The following is a 17,819-nucleotide window of genomic DNA, read 5'->3' as shown; positions in this document are numbered from 1 at the left end:
AGAATTATTCGATCGGAGAATATCGTTAAAATATTTTTATAACCTTGAGAAATCGCAAGATTTGAACACTCTGGAGATCAATGTATTTGCCACCAGGAAGTACATAACGGATAAGAAAGTGCAATCACGCGAATTTATGTTTAATGTGGCTTTACAATGGTCCATTGTGCCGCGGTATAGAATTGACTGAAATAGTTCGCAAATGGCACGTTGATTGTAACCGACCATATACATTACACCATCTATTAATAATAAACTTTATTGAAAATGAATTAAATCATTCTTTCTCCCATCGGAAAGGTTTTGGCTGCTTTATAGCGAGACCAAAAAATATTAATTTCGTCACACGAATTGTGCGAAATAGAGTTCTCGCGGACTGCACAACTTTAATAGAACATTTCAGATACGTGTTTCAGGGGCGCGAAAGCTCTAACTGATTACATGAAAAGCTGAATTGCGAAGTGATCTTAAAATCTGGCGTTCTTGTAGCTTATTACACGTCCATTTGTCTAAGAATGACGTCGCATTTGCAGTTCTGCTCCAATCAATAACCCCAGCACTAAAGTTATATGTTTGCTGTGCCTCAGTTTTCCCGATTCCAGCCAAATATTTCTGATGTGCACATTAAGTATGTGAATAAGAAAAGGTACAATTGCGTAGTTGGTTAGAATGCGGAATTTAAATGTCGAAATTTTTCACCTGTTTCGCAAGAAACTTCAGAACCTTTAGCGATCGGGCCGCCGAGAATCCTCCGCCACATTGTCATGAGCACCTTTCAAGCCTTATGATGACCTGTTATGATGAAGCACTTATATGCTCAATGTACAGTGGTACGACATCAGTGCTTTTCAAGTGTACCGAGCGTTTACGGTTTCTGCTCGAAGCTCAAGAAAATGTCCGCCTTTGCATGCATTAGACGCAAAGCATTTGGTTGAGCAACATCAATAAATGGGAATAAATGCGAGTACCGAGCAGAAATTTAATTGTGATCCTGATACTATAGCGCGCTAGGCTCTATTAAAATATCGATGACTTTGAACTGTCCACCGAACTGTCCACCGCTTTAGCACGGTCGTGAATATAAATACATGATTGATCTGATCGAGCCGCATGACAGAGGGAGGACATCAGATGTAATGAAAACATTTGGAATATAGAATCGAATATCGTCGTACTTGATTCGGTCTTCGGGAATAGCCCATGTGCGTTAATACGAATATTTCAAAATATCATCTATGTCCAAATAAACACAAAATTAGCGTAAAAGTCGCTTGCAGAGCCAGAATTTGATAGTCCGCACACTCTGAAGAGTTTTAATATTTGTACTTGATGCTCAGTTTATGGTTTTCATGTTAATTTGTTTTAATGTTAGGGTGCCAACGATATTTTGTGTTAACAACGAAAACGGTTCAATTCAAATTCGATTCGCTTCTTGGACGCATTAGCGCTGCCCTTGAGTGGAAATTTCGCGCGCCTTTTTTTTTCTCACCAGACACACGTGCGTTCCCCCGAAAAAAAAGAAAGTGGTAAGATGGGGTCTTGCGGTCTTACTTTGGAGAGAGAGCGCACGCAGCATGCATCACATCCCTCTCCTAGAAAGAATGACAAGTCCTGAAAGGAGGAACGGAATGTGCCGAGAGCGGCGGGGCGTGCAAGCGGAGCGCCGAACCTCGGACGCGCATTTACGGAACCTCACCCGCCCAGCCGGCAGAGCCATATATACCCTTCGGGAGAGTTTGGCGATTGTTTCATCTCGCCGCTCTCCGAGCTCCGCCCCAGCGCCGCCCTCTTCTCGTGACGTAAACCCTCTCTCCTTGCCGGCGGCGGCGGGCGGCAGTGGCGACAGCGCGGCGCGGAATCCGGCGCTGCCGCGACAGAGACACAGAGAGACGCCGGGACGCCGGCGCGCCGCACTTACACGATCGCTGAGAAGCGCGCGTAGGTTACGAAGCTCTTGTGCGAAGGCGCGCGTATTCATGGCGACTGCTCCTCGCATTCAAGCGTGAACTTGTTGCGTGCGATGAGCTGCTGTTGCGCGGTTGGCTGTTCAAACAGCAGCGCGCAGGGTTTCCGCCTTTTTAGGCTTCCGAAGGAAAAGAAGCGACGACGCCTTTGGATCAGAAACATCAGACGCAGCAAATGGACCCCGACCGATTGCTCCGCGCTATGCGAGATACGTACTGAGTATTTAGCTTGAATATTGCTGGTATTATAAACAGCGTACCATTAAAGGAGTCCTGACACAAAAATTATCGCCCCGCGTTTTTTTGCTGCAGTGTGTTGCTGGGGGCCTGTTAGTCATAACACGGCACATCGTTCGCTGCAGCGCGCGACAGATAATTAATTAGAAGCTCCTCATTACCGACACAGCCTCAGTTTCGGTTTGACAGAGCTCCACAAACGGCAAGCCGCCGGGTGCAACTATCACCACAGACGCTCGGTCACGTGAGCACACAGAACAGTGACGCATTTCCGCGCGGTCTGTCGTCGTCGGGCTCATCGTCGTCTGATGGCGACGATTTTCTTGCGGCGGGGATCGAAGGAATTTTCGACGTGGTGAATCACTTCAGGTTTGACCCGCTGGCGAGGAGCGATTCGTCGGGAAGCGCGTCAAAACAGAAATGGCGGCTACGACGTCATCGTAACTTGTACCGGCTGCAACGGTTACGTAGGGGAAGTAGGGGGGTCACCTCGGGTCACCTCCGAGGGTGTCAATGCACTAGGTGCGGCCTATAATGCTGGATAGCGCTCGCGAATTTCAAAATTCATATAAAATACCTTCCAAGCTTTATTCACTGTCAATATTTTGCAGATGGTGCACGCACGTACACGGGAATCGATCCAGCAGGCTATCTCGGCCGCGAAATTTTGTGTCAGTACCCCTTTAACACAAACTTATTATTTGTTGTGCAATGGGACCCTTTCAGGCGCACAAACTTTGAAAATAATTTTGTCACGCTGAAAAAAAGGAGTTTTATGGTTCGCGTTTCGATCGCTTGGGCAGATTGAAATTTTGCAGCGATCACGCTATAAGTGTGAAGCGTGATGTGTTGCGTTTACGTAATTTATCGCGCGTTCTGAGCACGAGCTTGTTTTGTTACCGTGATGTTGTGAGGGGAAGATTTATTTCGATATCGCAGGTTAGTGCCGCCGCGCGTCAGCTGCGGCAGTTACCTGTCATGTGTTGTACGTTATGTGGTCTGCGTTTCTGTGGCTGTCAGCCTATGGTGTCATTTACCGCTGCGTTGCCGCTTCTGTACATGCTACCAGTTTCACGTTAAAATCGCGCATGTAAATTAATCTGCGCCTCTGTGCTAAGCGAATGTGCCTTGCGCTTTTTAGCCATGCACGTATAGTGCACGATGTCTGTGCTCGTGCAGGAAGCTCTTCCACTATAGCAAGGGGCCCTTATGTGCTCGATGAAATTTCGTGATTAGGAAGTATAGAGCGCGAAGAAGTTGAGCAGAAAAATGATTTTATAAAGTAAACCAACAGGATGTCCGCTATCAGACTAGCCCAACGAGGTATTGTTTTCATTTAACACGCACCTACTGGGGGCCCTGCACCTGCTCTGACGAAAACCTTAGATGCCTCAGCAAACGCGAAAATTGACCGCCGGCGTCCGCGGCGTCGGCGTCCCGCGTCGGCGGCGTCAACACGAGGGATGTCATAAATCATCACGTAATGACGTCACCATACGGCCAAAGATTGTGACGTCATCATGACGTCGAATAACGTGACTTCACGCGATGACGTCAACACATGACCAGATGTGGTGCAGAAAGATTACAGTGCCTCAGGTCTTGGAGGCAGTGCAAAACAATGTTAGGTTACAAAGCTTTCGAGGGGGGGGGCGTGAGGAACAATTCATCAACTGAAGAAAAGGAAGACGGCTTTCGCCTTCGAGTGGTTTTAGGCGAATGCATAAGGGACCCTGTGAGTATTTTTTTCTCTCCTATTAGAGAGCTTTAGTGCCGGGGACTCCAAGCCGCTTCCTTATTCACCCTAGGTTCCCTTGTACTCTCAGCCGCACCCATGGACTATACAAGGAACGTAAGGGGCTTGCGTACACAAGGCACTTTGGGGTCCCGGCACTAAAATTCTCTAAGAGGGAATTTTGGGGCTCGAGATCCCCAAGCCGCTTGTGTACGCCCGCTTTTGCGCTTTTGTGGCCTTAATACAATTACGTGCGCTGGTATCTCTGTTTCTTTTAAAAGCAGAGCTGTTTAAGCTTGGAGAATCCCCGTTAGTGGCGAATAAAAATTGTCATCATCATGAACCGGCACGCAATTCGTCCGCTTCTTTATCTTCTACTTTGCTGCCAGACCACGTGCACAGACTTTTCCGGCGTGGTATGCAATGATTCTCACGTAACATTTGTCATGTGACATGTTCCAAAAGTCACACCTGTTATATATGCTCGTCACAGAGTCACATCACGCAATACCAATTTTGGTGTATATCAATCTGGCGGAACGGCCGCCATCGCACCATGAGCGTGGCACGTACGTCATGCTGTACATGATACGTGTGTCATGATATTCACATTAACTCTCGTTATTTATGTTCGTCACACAGTCATGTCGCGCAATACCAATTTTGGTGTATATCAAGCTAGCGAAACATCCGCCAGCGCACCATGAGCGTGGCACGTAAGTCATGCTGTACATGACACGCGTGTCATGATTTTCATAATAACTCCCGTTATTTATGTTCACCATACACTCTTGTCAAGACATACCAATTTTGGTATATATCAAATTAACGAAACGGCCGCAAGAGCACCAAGACGGTGGCATGTAAATCATGCTGTACATGACACGCATGTCATGATTTTCATGTTATGACCAGTCATTTATGTTTGTCATACAGTCACATTATGCCATACTAATTTTGGTATACACCCCATGAACGAAACGGCCAGGAGAGCACAAATACGTAGGCGGCTAGATAGGTAGATAGACAGATAGATACGCTCAAAGTCGCAGAAGTTTGCTAAGAAATGCTTCGCATTTAAAAAAAAACCAAGATAGACGCAAACGCACAGGTCTTCATAGCTCGAAAAGTCACCGGTGATCACGATACTCCCTCATGCGAATTCTGAGCGCAGATTTGTGTTGAGGCAACGCGAACTATGTTTGAATTTCTGGCTATCCGCATTGGAACATTCGTTACATATTGCCACAGAAACTGTCAGTGCTCGAGTGCTACGCACGCCACTCTGTGCATTGCAGGCGTCATCGACATCCCCGTCACGACAAGGGAGACAGTAGCAGCGCACCCACCAGCCCTGCATGCGCACGAGCTCCGACCGAAGGGCGAGCACGCATGACGGAGGAAGAAAGCGATGTTAGAGGCCAGTGGCTCGTGATATCGACAGAATCCACGTTCGCGGTCTTTTGTCCTCGTTCGCTCTATCGGTTACGCGGAGTACGCCAACGGCGATGCCGAACAACGCAGGAACAGACGCCTAAGAGCTGCGCTCTAAATTTACAGCGCGTATCGTAGAACGTATGGACTCGAATCGGCGTGCACAGCTCAGTTTCACAATAATTCGGACACGTCTAATTCACTCCATACTCTTCATTAAACTTTTATAACAATGTTCGTGCACAATTTCGCTTTCGCAATTTGTTTAGGAGCGCTAGATTTCACGAATGAACAGCGCGTACATAGTCTCAACCATGCGCCCGTCGCGCGGAAAGACTATATATGGCGGACGCCGCCGGAGCGGAGGCGTGGCGGTGACGTGAGCAGCGTCATCGCCGCGCCGCGACGTCACTGCCCCGCCCATTCGCCAGACTCTCCCCATCGACGGCTCTGCCAGCCGGTAGACTGCAGCGCCGCAGTGCGCCGCGTGCGCACCTCGCGCCTCTCGCGGTTTTTTTTTCTTTGTCACCGCGCTGGGGAGGGAAGCGAGCTCCGTGGCGTGCGGGAGTTCCCTTCCCGCGAAATCGTAGCTCTTTCGAGCGAGGACGTGCTGCATTTCGTTTGCCTTGATCCTGGAGGCGCGCGGCCGTCTCCCGCTGCCGAGGATTTGACGCGAACTCGTAAGTGACATTCTATTTCCTCGGTGTATCGTATGGTGACTTTTGTCTAGCGACAAAATCAAATTTTATTTGCGCAATTGATGCGTCAATCTGGTCGTCTCTTCTAGCGGGCAGATCAGAAATGTTCAGGCGAACGGTGGTTATATTTGTCCGTGGACCCAAGACATCGTTGACGGGCAAATATGTAAGATTTGTTTTTTATTTGTGGCATCTTATTGTAAGACCGTAACCTATTTTGCCGTTTTCTCCAAGGAACACTGCATCAAGGACTGGTGTGGATAGCGTGCTGCGCTGGTCTCGTCAACTGAAAAGAATTCTGGTAAGACGCATGCTTGGTTACAAAAGTTTCACGCAATCGCTTTTCACGTTGAATTTGATCGCACGTGTGCTGTAAATGCCGACTACACAATATGTGACTGGCTCGCGGCCGCTTTGAAGGTAAGATTGTGTTCTCATTAATCTATTTATTGTACCATTTGTTTTGCAGTGACATTACGAGCCAACAAGGAAAACCTCAATCCATCCTGTCTCCACATATCAAGTTTGTGCACTGTGGAGCTTGAAGCACTTCTCAGAATTTCAGCACACTCGCATTTATTGTAAGTGCAGTGTTTTTCTTATTTGTGCAGTGACAAAATAATTTTCTTGTTTAGTTGTGTGAATAGAGTTTCTAGACGCGACATGACTGTGCAACTGGTCAAGTAAATAGTCCACCTTTCTCGGAGTATTATTCATTGTTCTTTCTTTCAGTCTTTTCCGACAGAAGAACAATGCAAGTCTCACATCTTGATGAGGGTGGCGATTTACCCTCTCACATCTCGACGGTAAAACGTCGCATCTGCGTACGTGTTCAGGGCCAAGAGCACGAGAACTGGCCGAAAGAAGGGAGCCGATCCAACAAGAATGCCGTCCGTTTTATATATATGTCAGCGCTATCATGCAGCGATCACATGGACTGTACGGTTGCGTTGCACAAGGGCTGATGCAAACGCTCCGTGCGAACAATGTTGCATATGTAAAATTAGTACATCTATACAATTGCAAAATAAACATATAAAGAGAGAAAACTTATATTCACGTCTTTCTGTTATTGTGTGTTACGTATTAACACGTTAGTGCAGACCGCTAGAGGCGTTTAATTCCGTCTTACATGTGCACTCTGCCCGTAATTAATTCAGATAGAGTTAAACGCCTCTATAAACTGCCCGTTCACATTAAATACGACACGCATCAACACACCAGAAAAACAATTGATGCGTTTTGTTAGAACACGCACAAAAAATAAGAAAAAAAAAGCAGAGCAATACTAGCGAGGAACGTCCGCAACCGACCCACGGCCGTCGGTAAATCGACGCTTATGTGATGTCAGGCCTTGGTCAACCCGCGAGCGGCATGCACTCGGCATCGTCGGCCACGGTGGACGGGCCTACATCGGGTGCCGACGCAGGCCCACATGAGGCCAATGTCAATCCCCAAGACCGGCCCTACATTGGTTGCCAAGGTTGGGCCTGTTGTGTCGTGCGACCCCTGGTGCCATGCTGAGACACCAGTGCTGTTGTGCTTTCTATTCATGCTACTGGGGGGAGCTGGGTCTCTGCCATGCCTCTGTGCTACCACCAATCCGGCGTGGCCATGCCGGTCATGTGACCCGTGCCTCGCGGACCAATAGCCTTTCTTCTCGCTCCTTAAAATCGCCTGCAATAAACGCGGGAGAGCAGTCTCCCGTCAGTCTTGCCGAAGCTTGGTCTCTGCGTCGTCACTCCGCGCGCCCTCCCGTCGTTCGGCCTCTCCGTCGGCCCGCCGCGGGTTACGCCGCGCTCCTGCCCTACACAACACATGGCGACGAGGTAGTTGAACCGCTACGCTACTACAACAGGCGACGCCAGGAAGAGCACGACGTACGTGACACTACGCTACGGGTCACATTTTTCTGCTGCGCGTCGGTGCTGCTTCCTGCACGCTACAAGCGCGTCGACCTGACTTCGCTTTGTTCCCGCTCCGGCTCCCTCTACGGCGCCACCTTCCTGCTTGAGCCTACGGCCTACCTCCTGAACACATGGCGACGAGTTACTGAACCCGGTTCAACAGGCGACGCCAGGAAGAGCACGACGTAAGTGACACTCACCTCGAGTCGCAATTCTCCTGCACGTCGGTGCTTTGTCCTTCCTGCTTGCTACATTGGCGTCGACCTGACTTTTCTTGTTCCCGCTCCGGCTCCCTCTACGACGCCAATTTCCTGCTTGAGCCTTCTGCCTACCTCCTGCACACATGGCGGCCCTTTTTGCCAACCTTCCTCCATTCCTCGACGTGCCCGGCACGCCTCCTATTCCGTGGCATAAATGGAAAAAAATTTTCCAGGTACACCTGAAGGCGGCCGGCGGAAGCGGCTGGGAGGACGAAAGACGCGCGTCAGCACTTCTCAGCGCGCTCGGTGTCGAGGGCCAGCGGAAATACTTCGCCGCGCAGGAGCAGCTCGAAGCTCAAGGCGTCCAAAATGCTCCACACACAGCCAGCACGCCGGCGGCGTTGGGCACAGGTGCGGTGTCGACGACGGAAGCGGCGGCGGCGACGGAGTACGACACGTTGCTTCAATTCCTAGACGGGCTCTTTGCCGAGACGACTAACGTGCTAGCCGAGCGGCACCTATTCACGAGCCGCGAACAACTGCCCGGCGAAACCTTCCTCGAATTCGTCGCAGCTCTCAAGGAGAAAGCCCTCTCGTGCAAGTTTGGCGCCACTTACGACGACAGAGTGCGGGACCAAGTAATTCACGGAGTCGCCAACGCACATGTACGGGCCAAGCTACTGTCGTACGGGGAAGCCCTTACGCTGCAGAAAGCCGAAGAAGTTGGACGCGACTTGGAAGCGCTCAACAAAGCCAACGCGGCATTCGGAGAGAATGAACGGCTACTCGGCTCGCTCGCCGGGGACGGCGGTAGCGTCCAGCGCGTCGCACGTGGCTACGCAGCAGCATCACAAAATGGCGGGTCGGCTTCCTCGGCGGCCCCGCATGTGACTCAACATGGCGGCGGCTTCCCCCCCAACTCGGGTGGCCGCGTCCAAGATGGCTACGCGGGCTCGTCAGCGCGCCTCCAGGACGGCGTTCGCGGCCAAGACGGTCAGCCCGCTTCCAAGCCTCTAGTTGGCCCTTGTTTTCGCTGCGGCAAGTCAGGGCATTTGGCCAATTCCAGAAATTGTCCGGCAAAAAACAAAACTTGCCAATTTTGCCGCATCAAGGGGCATTTCGCGGCAGTCTGCCGTAGACGGCAAGCGTCGGTGCAAGAAGTTGCCCCCGTCCAAGACGCTGACTCCGGCACTGCCACAGTCCTGTCCGTGCAAGCTGCGCCGACTAGCCCAAGAGACTTGCGCATCCCTGTTATCGTCGGCGGACATAGCCACATGTCATTGCTGGTGGACACCGGAGCCACTGCATCATTAATGACCAAGAAGGACTTCGACATGCTTTTCGCTTCGAAGCACCGACTGCTCCAAACGTCCATCCAACTGCAGAATTTTTCGAAGCACCGCATACCGGTCCTAGGGTATTTCCGCACAGACTTGCAGCACCATGGCAAGCGGGCCTTTGTCACCTTCTACGTGACCGCACACGGCACTTCACTGCTGGGGCTCGACGCCATCCAGCAGTTGGGACTCCTGATCGACGGCGCAACGCTAACGTGTCGTCTGGCTTCACCCGTTTCCTCGCAGCTTCCTGCAGGTGTGCCTCCGGGGTTCGAGCACCTGTTCGACGGGAAGCTGGGACTTGTCAGGGACTACGTCCACCGGGTCAAGAGGCGGCCGGACATCGTACCAGTGTCCGCCAAGCTACGTCGCCTGCCTCTGGCGCTCCGGCAACAAGTCGCCAGCGAGCTGCGTCGACTCGAGGACAACGACGTCATCGAGCGGGTGTCGGCATCCGAATGGGTGTCGCCACTCGTGGTCGTCCGTAAGAAGGACGGGGACATCCGCCTATGCGTCGATCTGAGAGAACCGAACAAGGCCATCGTCGTCGACGGGTTCCCACTGCCCCATGTGGATGAACTGCTTCAAATGTTGAATGGTGCGTCATACTTTTCAAAATTGGACTTAGCATCAGCATACCACCAACTGCTCCTAGAGGAATCTAGTAGAGATTTAACTACGTTCATAACACATGAAGGATTGTTTCGTTTTAAAAGAGTATGCTTTGGTCTAGCCTCCGCACCTGCGGTATTTAAAAGAATGATGTCTAGTATCTTGCAAGGCTGTAACAATGTTGCGTGTTACTTGGACGACATACTAGTATGGGGAAGCTCAAAGTCTGAGCATGATGCGAATTTGAAGAAAGTGTTAACCTGCATTGCGCAGAGTGGCATGAAACTGAACCAGAAATGCATTTTTGCGGTGAAGGAGTTAACGTTCCTGGGGCATAAAATTTCTGCAGAGGGTATATCGCCCATGGAAAGCAAAGTTCGGGCAATCCTTAATGCTCCTCCTCCTACGTGCCTGAAAACCCTTCAGTCCTTCCTTGGCCTTACAGGGTATTACGCAAAATTCCTTCACCACTACGCAGACCTCGTTGAGCCACTCCGCAACATGCTCAGACAGGGCCAACAATTTTCTTGGTCAGAAGATGCGCAACGCAGCTTTGAACAAGTGAAAGCTCGCCTTGCATGTGCTCCTGTCGTAAAAATGTTTGATCCTTCATTACCGGTGGTTGTTACGACAGATGCTTCTGATGTTGGTCTGGGTGCAGTGTTACAGCAACTTGTCGGTTCTCAGTTACACACCATCGCCTTTGCATCTAGGACCTTAACTCCTGCAGAACGAAAGTACTCTGTGGGCGAGAGAGAAGCATTAGCATGTCTATTTGCATGTGAGAGGTGGCACATCTATCTGTGGGGAAGGCGTTTCACGCTCAGGACGGATCACCAGGCAGTAGTTGCCCTGCTAGCGGCAGGTAACTCGGGCAGACGTCCTCTCCGTATCTCCAGGTGGTCGGCCAGGCTAATGTATTACAACTTCCACATAGAGTACTGCAAAGGGTCTGAGAACCGTGTGGCTGATGCATTGTCGAGGCTTCCATTACAAAATGATAGTTCTACTGTTCAGGACGAGGAGATTGTCTCCCTTGTAACCACTGTAGTCGACAAGCAGACTGTTCAGGCAGCTACTGCGTCTGATGAAGCACTGCAACGGGTCATTCACTACGTAACTCGAGGATGGCCCCAAAAAAAAACTCTAGACACAGCACTGATGTCCTACTTCCACGTACAGGAAGAGCTTTCTTTCGTTGACGGACTCCTGATGCGGGGCGAACGTGTAGTTATTCCAAATGTCCTAATACAGACTTTCTTGCAGTTAGCCCATGAGTCGCATCAGGGTATTGTTCGCACTAAGCAGCTGCTACGTGAGCGCTATTGGTGGCCTCACATGGATAGGTGTGTGGAAGAGTTTGTAAGGCAATGTCACATCTGCCAGCTCGCTGATAAGTCAGCTAAAACTACAGTACCTCCATTTCAGCCAGTACAGTGGCCTGAGCAGCCATGGCAGCAGTTAGGTATGGACATCATAGGTCCTCTGCGTACAGCTCCTAACCCTACATATGCTATCACCTTAATGGACTATTATTCTATGTGGCCTGAAGTCCTTTTTACCAATTCAATCACGACGCAAGACGTCATTAAGCTCCTCAATGCTGCTTTCAGCCGTGAAGGTCTCCCTGAAACCTTAGTTACAGATAATGGACCCCAGTTTACGTCCAGAGAATTACACGATTTCTTAAAGGAAAGAGGCATTGTCCATCACTTCTCATCCACCTATTACCCGCAGGCAAACGGGCTAATCGAGAGATCAAGCTGCTCGTCAGCTTTTTCTCCCTGCCTCCCTCATCTTATGCTTGATGAAAAATAAAGGACCTATTATTATTATTATTATTATTAACCGTGTTCTCAAGGAACACATTCAGGTAGCTAAACTGCAACAGAAAGATGTCATTCAGAGCACTACAGAGTTCTTAGGGTCTTACAGGATCACTCCTCATTCTACTACTGGTTGTTCACCAGCTGTTCTGCTTCACGGTCGCCAACCGCGATCAACCTTAGACATCAGTAAACATAAGCTTCCGGGTTTGCCACAAACCTCTCCTGCAGCACTTCGTGAAAAGGTTCAGCAAAAGCAGCAGAATACTAAGTCCTATGTAGATGTGCGCAAGGGCGCCAAACAAACTCTGATTAAAGTAGGCGACAAGGTAAAGGTTAAGCTACATACGAAAGGTCCATTCAGGTTCAGCAAACCCCTTACAGTCCTACAACAAGTCAATCCGTCCACATTCCTCCTCAGCGATGGCAGGAAGTGGAATGCTTCAAAGTTAACGCTCGTTCCACATGTAGCTACAGCATCCCTTCCGTTAATGCCTCATTCTGAGCCCATCACTGATGCAGATCTCCTGTCTTGTTACGATGACTTGGGTAATCTTCCCTCTACTTCCAATACAGAGCTGTTGCCTCGGCAATCCATTCCTAGTGCCCCGGCTGTCCAGTGCGACGGCGCACCAGCTGAAGTGCACACTCCGATGCCTGCGACCCAGGATCAACCATTGGGTCTTCAGGAGGAAAGTCCTGGGTGTTCCTCCTCACCTACAGTAAATGCACCAAATTCCAACATGGGGGAGGGAAGAGATGGGAATGGGTCTTCAAAGTCGGCTCAAGACAGCCGCAGCCCACGAAGTTTTTTGCCTGGGAGTGATGGGAATGGGTCTTCAGAGTTGGCTCATGGCAGCCACAATCCGCCAAGTTCTTCTGGGAGAGATGGGGACGGGTCTTCAAAGTCGGCTCCCGACAGCCGCAACTCTCAAAGTCCTCCTGCAGGGCCTGGGTCACGTCGCCCACAGCGGACGCGCAAGCCCCCAGCCCACTTGAAGGACTACATCACAGACTAAAGTAGTCCGCGTCTTCTGGGGCTATACTGCCTTAAGAGGCCCGCAGTATAGCCGCAGAGGTCTGTGCGTTTGTGTGAACTTTTCGTGAATAGTGCAAGCTGGCACTTGTGTTGGTATGGTGAAGTGACTTTTTTTTGTGTGTGTAACATAGGTTGTAATATGTACATCTAGGACTGAACTTCTGCGTATTGCAGGTGCCATCTTTATCGGAACTTGAATGTGAATTTTTTTAGTGGTTCCTGATGTACCACAGTTACAATTGTATAAGGATGCAATTCTTCCCAGGGCGGGACGATGTTGTGTCGTGCGACCCCTGGTGCCATGCTGAGACACCAGTGCTGTTGTGCTTTCTATTCATGCTACTGGGGGGAGCTGGGTCTCTGCCATGCCTCTGTGCTACCACCAATCCGGCGTGGCCATGCCGGTCATGTGACCCGTGCCTCGCGGACCAATAGCCTTTCTTCTCGCTCCTTAAAATCGCCTGCAATAAACGCGGGAGAGCAGTCTCCCGTCAGTCTCGCCGAAGCTTGGTCTCTGCGTCGTCACTCCGCGCGCCCTCCCGTCGTTCGGCCTCTCCGTCGGCCCGCCGCGGGTTACGCCGCGCTCCTGCCCTACACAACAGGGCCAACGACAGTGCAGTTGGCCAGCGACATCAGGCCGACATTTTGCCAAGGATAAAATGTTGCTTGGGACGATGCTCGCCGGTTCAAGGCCATTCGGTCCCACGCCGAATGGCCAAACACACGCCCAAGTGGATGTGTTTCTTGAGCGTTCTGGCCGGCGGCATATTTTTCGTTAAATTCACGGAAAGAGTGGCGTCACGTACACGAAAATTAGCTGAGTGAGATATCTTGTAGAACGCGAATCCATAATTTTTGGTAACTGAACTCGATAGGTCAGGTACAATTTTAAGGCGAAAGCCTTAGATGCAGTAGGGTACGAATTTGGGCTGGTTGGTGCATGACTTCAAGTAGAAAACAGCGCTACGAGACGGGACAAAGAAGGGGCACAAACACGGCGCTATCAACCAAATGTGCTTTATTCCACCAGTCCGCATATTTATACTCGACCAAGACTAAAGAAAGCATAACAAAAAAAGCAGAAAAACCCGGTCAGCCTGCGCAAAGGCAAGAAAATTTTTTAACTCGAGAGAAATGTTATCCCTTCGGAAGCAGTGAAATCGAGAGGAGGCTAACACATGCCTCGCCGCCTTTACAAATGTGATAAGCTTCGGAAACGAGACGCGCACGTTCGTCATAGTACTTTGATAGGAAAGTCGAATCTTTAAAAGATGGCTGGCAGCTGCATTCATTGCAATGAATGGACAGTTGACTGTCTTTTGCTTGTTTAGAGACCTTGTTCGCGTGCTCGCGCAAGCGGTCATTAGCGCACCGGACAGTTTGATCAACATAGTAACGCCCGCAGGAAAGAGGAATCTTGTACACAACAGAATCGCAACATTCAACAAACTTTTGCCGGTGCTGCTTACTACATCTTTCCGTCTTGGTTTTAGGGGCGAAGCTCCTTAAAGCGGCACCCGTTCGTCCCCGTCGTAGTGCGTAACCAGTCTTAACGCTAGTACCAGATCTTGACCTCCAAGGTGGTGCCGGTGGGAGATTTCTCCTGTGCGTTGTTGAACAATAAAAAATTCGCAGCGTGCGCGTTAACTAAAAGCCGAATTCTTCTGTCTCTCATTCCCCATTAGCAGCCATTAGCATGTTCCAGTAGGAAACGTTAGTAGAAGTAGAAGTGTAAGTGTTAGCTAAAAGCCGACTTCTTCTGTCTCTCATTCCCATTAGCAGCAATTGTTTACTTCCAAGGTAGTATCTGGTGAGATTTCTCCTGTGCGTGATTAAACAATAAACATTTTGTTCAAAACGCCGTTGATTGATGAAATAAACCAACGAAAGACGCCAGATGTTTTCTAAAAGCAAAACGAAAAGACGCCAGATGTTTCTAAAGCAAAACGCAAAGACGCCAGCTGCTTAACGAAAGACGCCAGATGTTTCTCCTCTGCTACGGTCCAAGCGCCTGTGTCGTGTGTTCAATCTTTCTCCGTCCCGTTTTTTGCGCTGTTCCCCTCAGTATGATGTACCAACTGGCCCTTCAAGAAACCCTTCTGCAATATTCTAATTACTACAAATAACACCCCCTATACTTTCCTTGGCATTGCTGTCTATTAGTTCTCATTAATATTGTGTCTAACAAAGAAAAAACGAGCCCTTAAAGTAATCTTTCCTTCATTCATAGCGAGGGTCTCGTTCTGGCAGACATGATGCCTTCAGGTAGTATGCGAAGGATTATTGGTCAGCTGCCTGCTCGTAAATAGATCACGTGCTACGTGACGCCAAAAAAGTCAGAAAAAGAGTGTTCCACACTCGCCGCCATGGCTGCGACTTGCGCTGACTGACACTCCTAAGTTTCAGTCCACATATATACCCTATAAAGTGGACGGGGAGATGAGCGCCGCCGTAGCTCAGTAGTAGAGCATCGGACGCGTTATGCGAAGGTCGCAAGTTCGGTCCCTGCCGGCGGCAAGTTATCTTTTCGTCCACTTTTACGACAAATAACACCCCCTATATTTTCCTTGGCATTGCTGTCTGTTAGTTCTCATTAATATTGTGTCTTACAAAGAAAAAACGAGCCCTTAAAAGTAATCTTCCCTTCAAGCACATCACATAGTGCATTTGGCGTCGTCCTAAACAAAAAAAAGTACTAAATGTCGAGGTATGAATGCAGAATTTTAGTGACATCATCTCATGAAGTGTTGGTTTTATTTATTTATTTATTTTTACATAATGCAGCCTCAGTGAGGCTATTGCAGGAGTGATAATAGAGAAAAAAATACACTAACAGCAAATCAACATTCATGAGCGGGCTTCCAGAAATTTTTGAGTGGTAAGCAACGCACACTTCCGGGCAACACAGACCAGAATTTTTTAACCTCGCACGCAGGCTGCGCGCACGCTTTGATACTCTTAGAGTTACTGTATATGCTACCTTTAGGTAGCAGAGTTGCGCCACTCTTTTCCGGACGCCGCTCGCTCTGCCTTCGACGATTCCAGCAACGCTATTCGCCGAGCGCCGTCACGTGGTCATAGGTGGCTCCTTTGCGCTGCGGAGAAGCCAACACTGCCAACACTTCGCAGGCGACGCCGACACTCCGTAGATTGCGGCGGCTCAAGGGCGGTTGACATCGGCGCTGTTGTTATTAGACAGGTATTAGATCAGCGTTAGCGTGATAGCGGGGGTTAAAGGAATATCGTTACCATGCCGCAAACGTTCGTTGTGGACAGCGTGTTTTAGTTTAACGGAATAGCGCTTACGTGCCCAAGCTGGGACGGTGGCGCCACCTAGAGGAGGGTGAATGCGTTAAAAAAATGTGAACAGAAAAGACTGAGAATTCTCACCTGTATACCAGCACGACGCAATATTACTACTTTTTTGTATATTTGCTTGCGTTCACTCTTTTAGAATGTGACGAGTGCAATAAAAGCCCCATGAAGATCTGTTTAAATCAACACTGTTAATCTGTCGCGCGAGCGCGGCTCCTACGCGGATGGTGAGTGGCTTTCCCGCAAGACTTCGGAGCCCAAGATGGCGTACCTTGGCGCAACTCTGCTACCTAAAGGTAGCATATACAGTAACTACCTAAAGGTAGCATATACAGTAACTCTAAGCTAGACTAGAGTCACTGTATATGCTACCTTTAGGTAGCAGAGTAGCGCATAGGTCCGGCTAGCAACCACAGTTATGCGGTGAAGTCGCACTCCATTTTTGCAGGCGACATGCCTACCGCGTCGCCGATAAACATGTCTGGCGTGTCGAAGGCCGGCGATAAACACTGGCTGTCGATGACTAGTGTTAATTGAGTGAGCTGCAGCGGCGGCGTCGAGAAATACAAAAATTTGCCCGAGCGTCAGCTTCTCCGCAATGCATGGTTGCTAGCGGCGTTGGAAAACAGATGCGCAACTCTGCTACCTAAAGGTAGCATATACAGTAACTCTAAGCTAGACGTGACTGCAGCGCCACTAGTTCTCACGACCGCCACGCGGATCGCCTCTCCGGCGGAGCTTTTAAACTGAGTTTGTTCTAGTAACGTTGAGGTAGGCATACACCAAAGGTTTGAGGTTTGTTGGAACATAAAATGACAGGCCCTTCAAGAAGTGCTGGATGGGGGAGTATATGATGAGCAGCTCACGGCCAAAAAGCTGTAACGAGTCTCCGCAGGTTGCATATTCTGAGAAAAACAACCCAGTAGGTGCCACTGGAAGTCGATTCTCTACTGGAGAACAGCGCCGATGGCCACGCTGGAAGGATCTACCATAATGCGAGTGGGCACGTCAGACCTCGGGTGGAGGAAGAGCACCACATTGGCGACAGCTTATTTACTGGCTGTGAAAGCAGCTGGAGCTTCAGCAGACCAAGAAATCATGAATGAGGAGCTCTTGGTTCTGCGAAGAAGTTCGGTGAGTGGGTGCACAATCTCAGCAAAGTGCGAAATAATGTGACAGGGAAAATTCCCCAGGCTCAGGAACTCGCGCAGCTTCCGCAGGTTGGTGGGTGCTGTGAGGTCCTTCACGGCCTCGATGTGAGAGGGCATGGGTCGGTCGAATTCCCACCGCCGAGATGTGGTGACCCAGGAACTCAAGCTCGGAAGAGCCGAAGACGCATTTGTGAGGGTTGACAACCAGGCCAAAGTGTTGAACGCGTTGAAAGAGTTCTTGGAGATGATGCTCGTGGTCTTGTGAAGTGCGGCTCGTGACGAGGGTGTCATCAATGCAGGAAAACACAGCAAGAAGGTTGCGTTTCGTAAGCCAAAGGTATGTGCACGTAATAGAGGCCGAATG

The 17,819-nt window shown here is 49.8% G+C and overlaps 2 protein-coding genes across 2 annotated transcripts; both read left to right on the top strand.

The window, feature by feature from the left end:
* The first annotated feature begins 7,561 nt into the window (after positions 1-7,561).
* On the top strand, positions 7,562-8,647 carry LOC125759229 (uncharacterized). The gene is made up of 2 exons (XM_049417635.1): positions 7,562-8,160; positions 8,409-8,647. The coding sequence occupies exons 1-2, from the start codon at positions 7,586-7,588 to the stop codon at positions 8,416-8,418; spliced, it is 585 nt and encodes a 194-aa protein (XP_049273592.1). The 5' UTR covers positions 7,562-7,585; the 3' UTR covers positions 8,419-8,647.
* On the top strand, positions 8,647-13,484 carry LOC119400568 (uncharacterized protein K02A2.6-like). Its single transcript, XM_049417634.1, has 2 exons — positions 8,647-10,110; positions 12,527-13,484. Exons 1-2 carry the CDS (start codon positions 9,450-9,452, stop codon positions 12,967-12,969), a joined length of 1,104 nt encoding a protein of 367 aa, XP_049273591.1. The 5' UTR covers positions 8,647-9,449; the 3' UTR covers positions 12,970-13,484.
* The last annotated feature ends 4,335 nt before the right edge of the window (positions 13,485-17,819 follow it).

The sequence above is a fragment of the Rhipicephalus sanguineus genome, chromosome 7 (genome assembly GCF_013339695.2).
Source record: "Rhipicephalus sanguineus isolate Rsan-2018 chromosome 7, BIME_Rsan_1.4, whole genome shotgun sequence".
In the NCBI taxonomy this organism is placed as follows: Eukaryota; Metazoa; Arthropoda; class Arachnida; order Ixodida; family Ixodidae; genus Rhipicephalus; species Rhipicephalus sanguineus.
This window is presented reverse-complemented; position numbering and strand designations above follow the sequence as displayed.

Excerpts from the sequence above, each read along its gene's own strand:
- LOC125759229 (XM_049417635.1), top strand. The coding sequence starts at position 7,586 with ATGCTGAGACACCAGTGCTGTTGTGCTTTCTATTCATGCTACTGGGGG.
- LOC119400568 (XM_049417634.1), top strand. The coding sequence starts at position 9,450 with ATGTCATTGCTGGTGGACACCGGAGCCACTGCATCATTAATGACCAAG. Across the intron at positions 10,111-12,526 it reads ACTGCTTCAAATGTTGAATG|AGCTGTTGCCTCGGCAATCC; the intron begins GTGCGTCATACT and ends CTTCCAATACAG.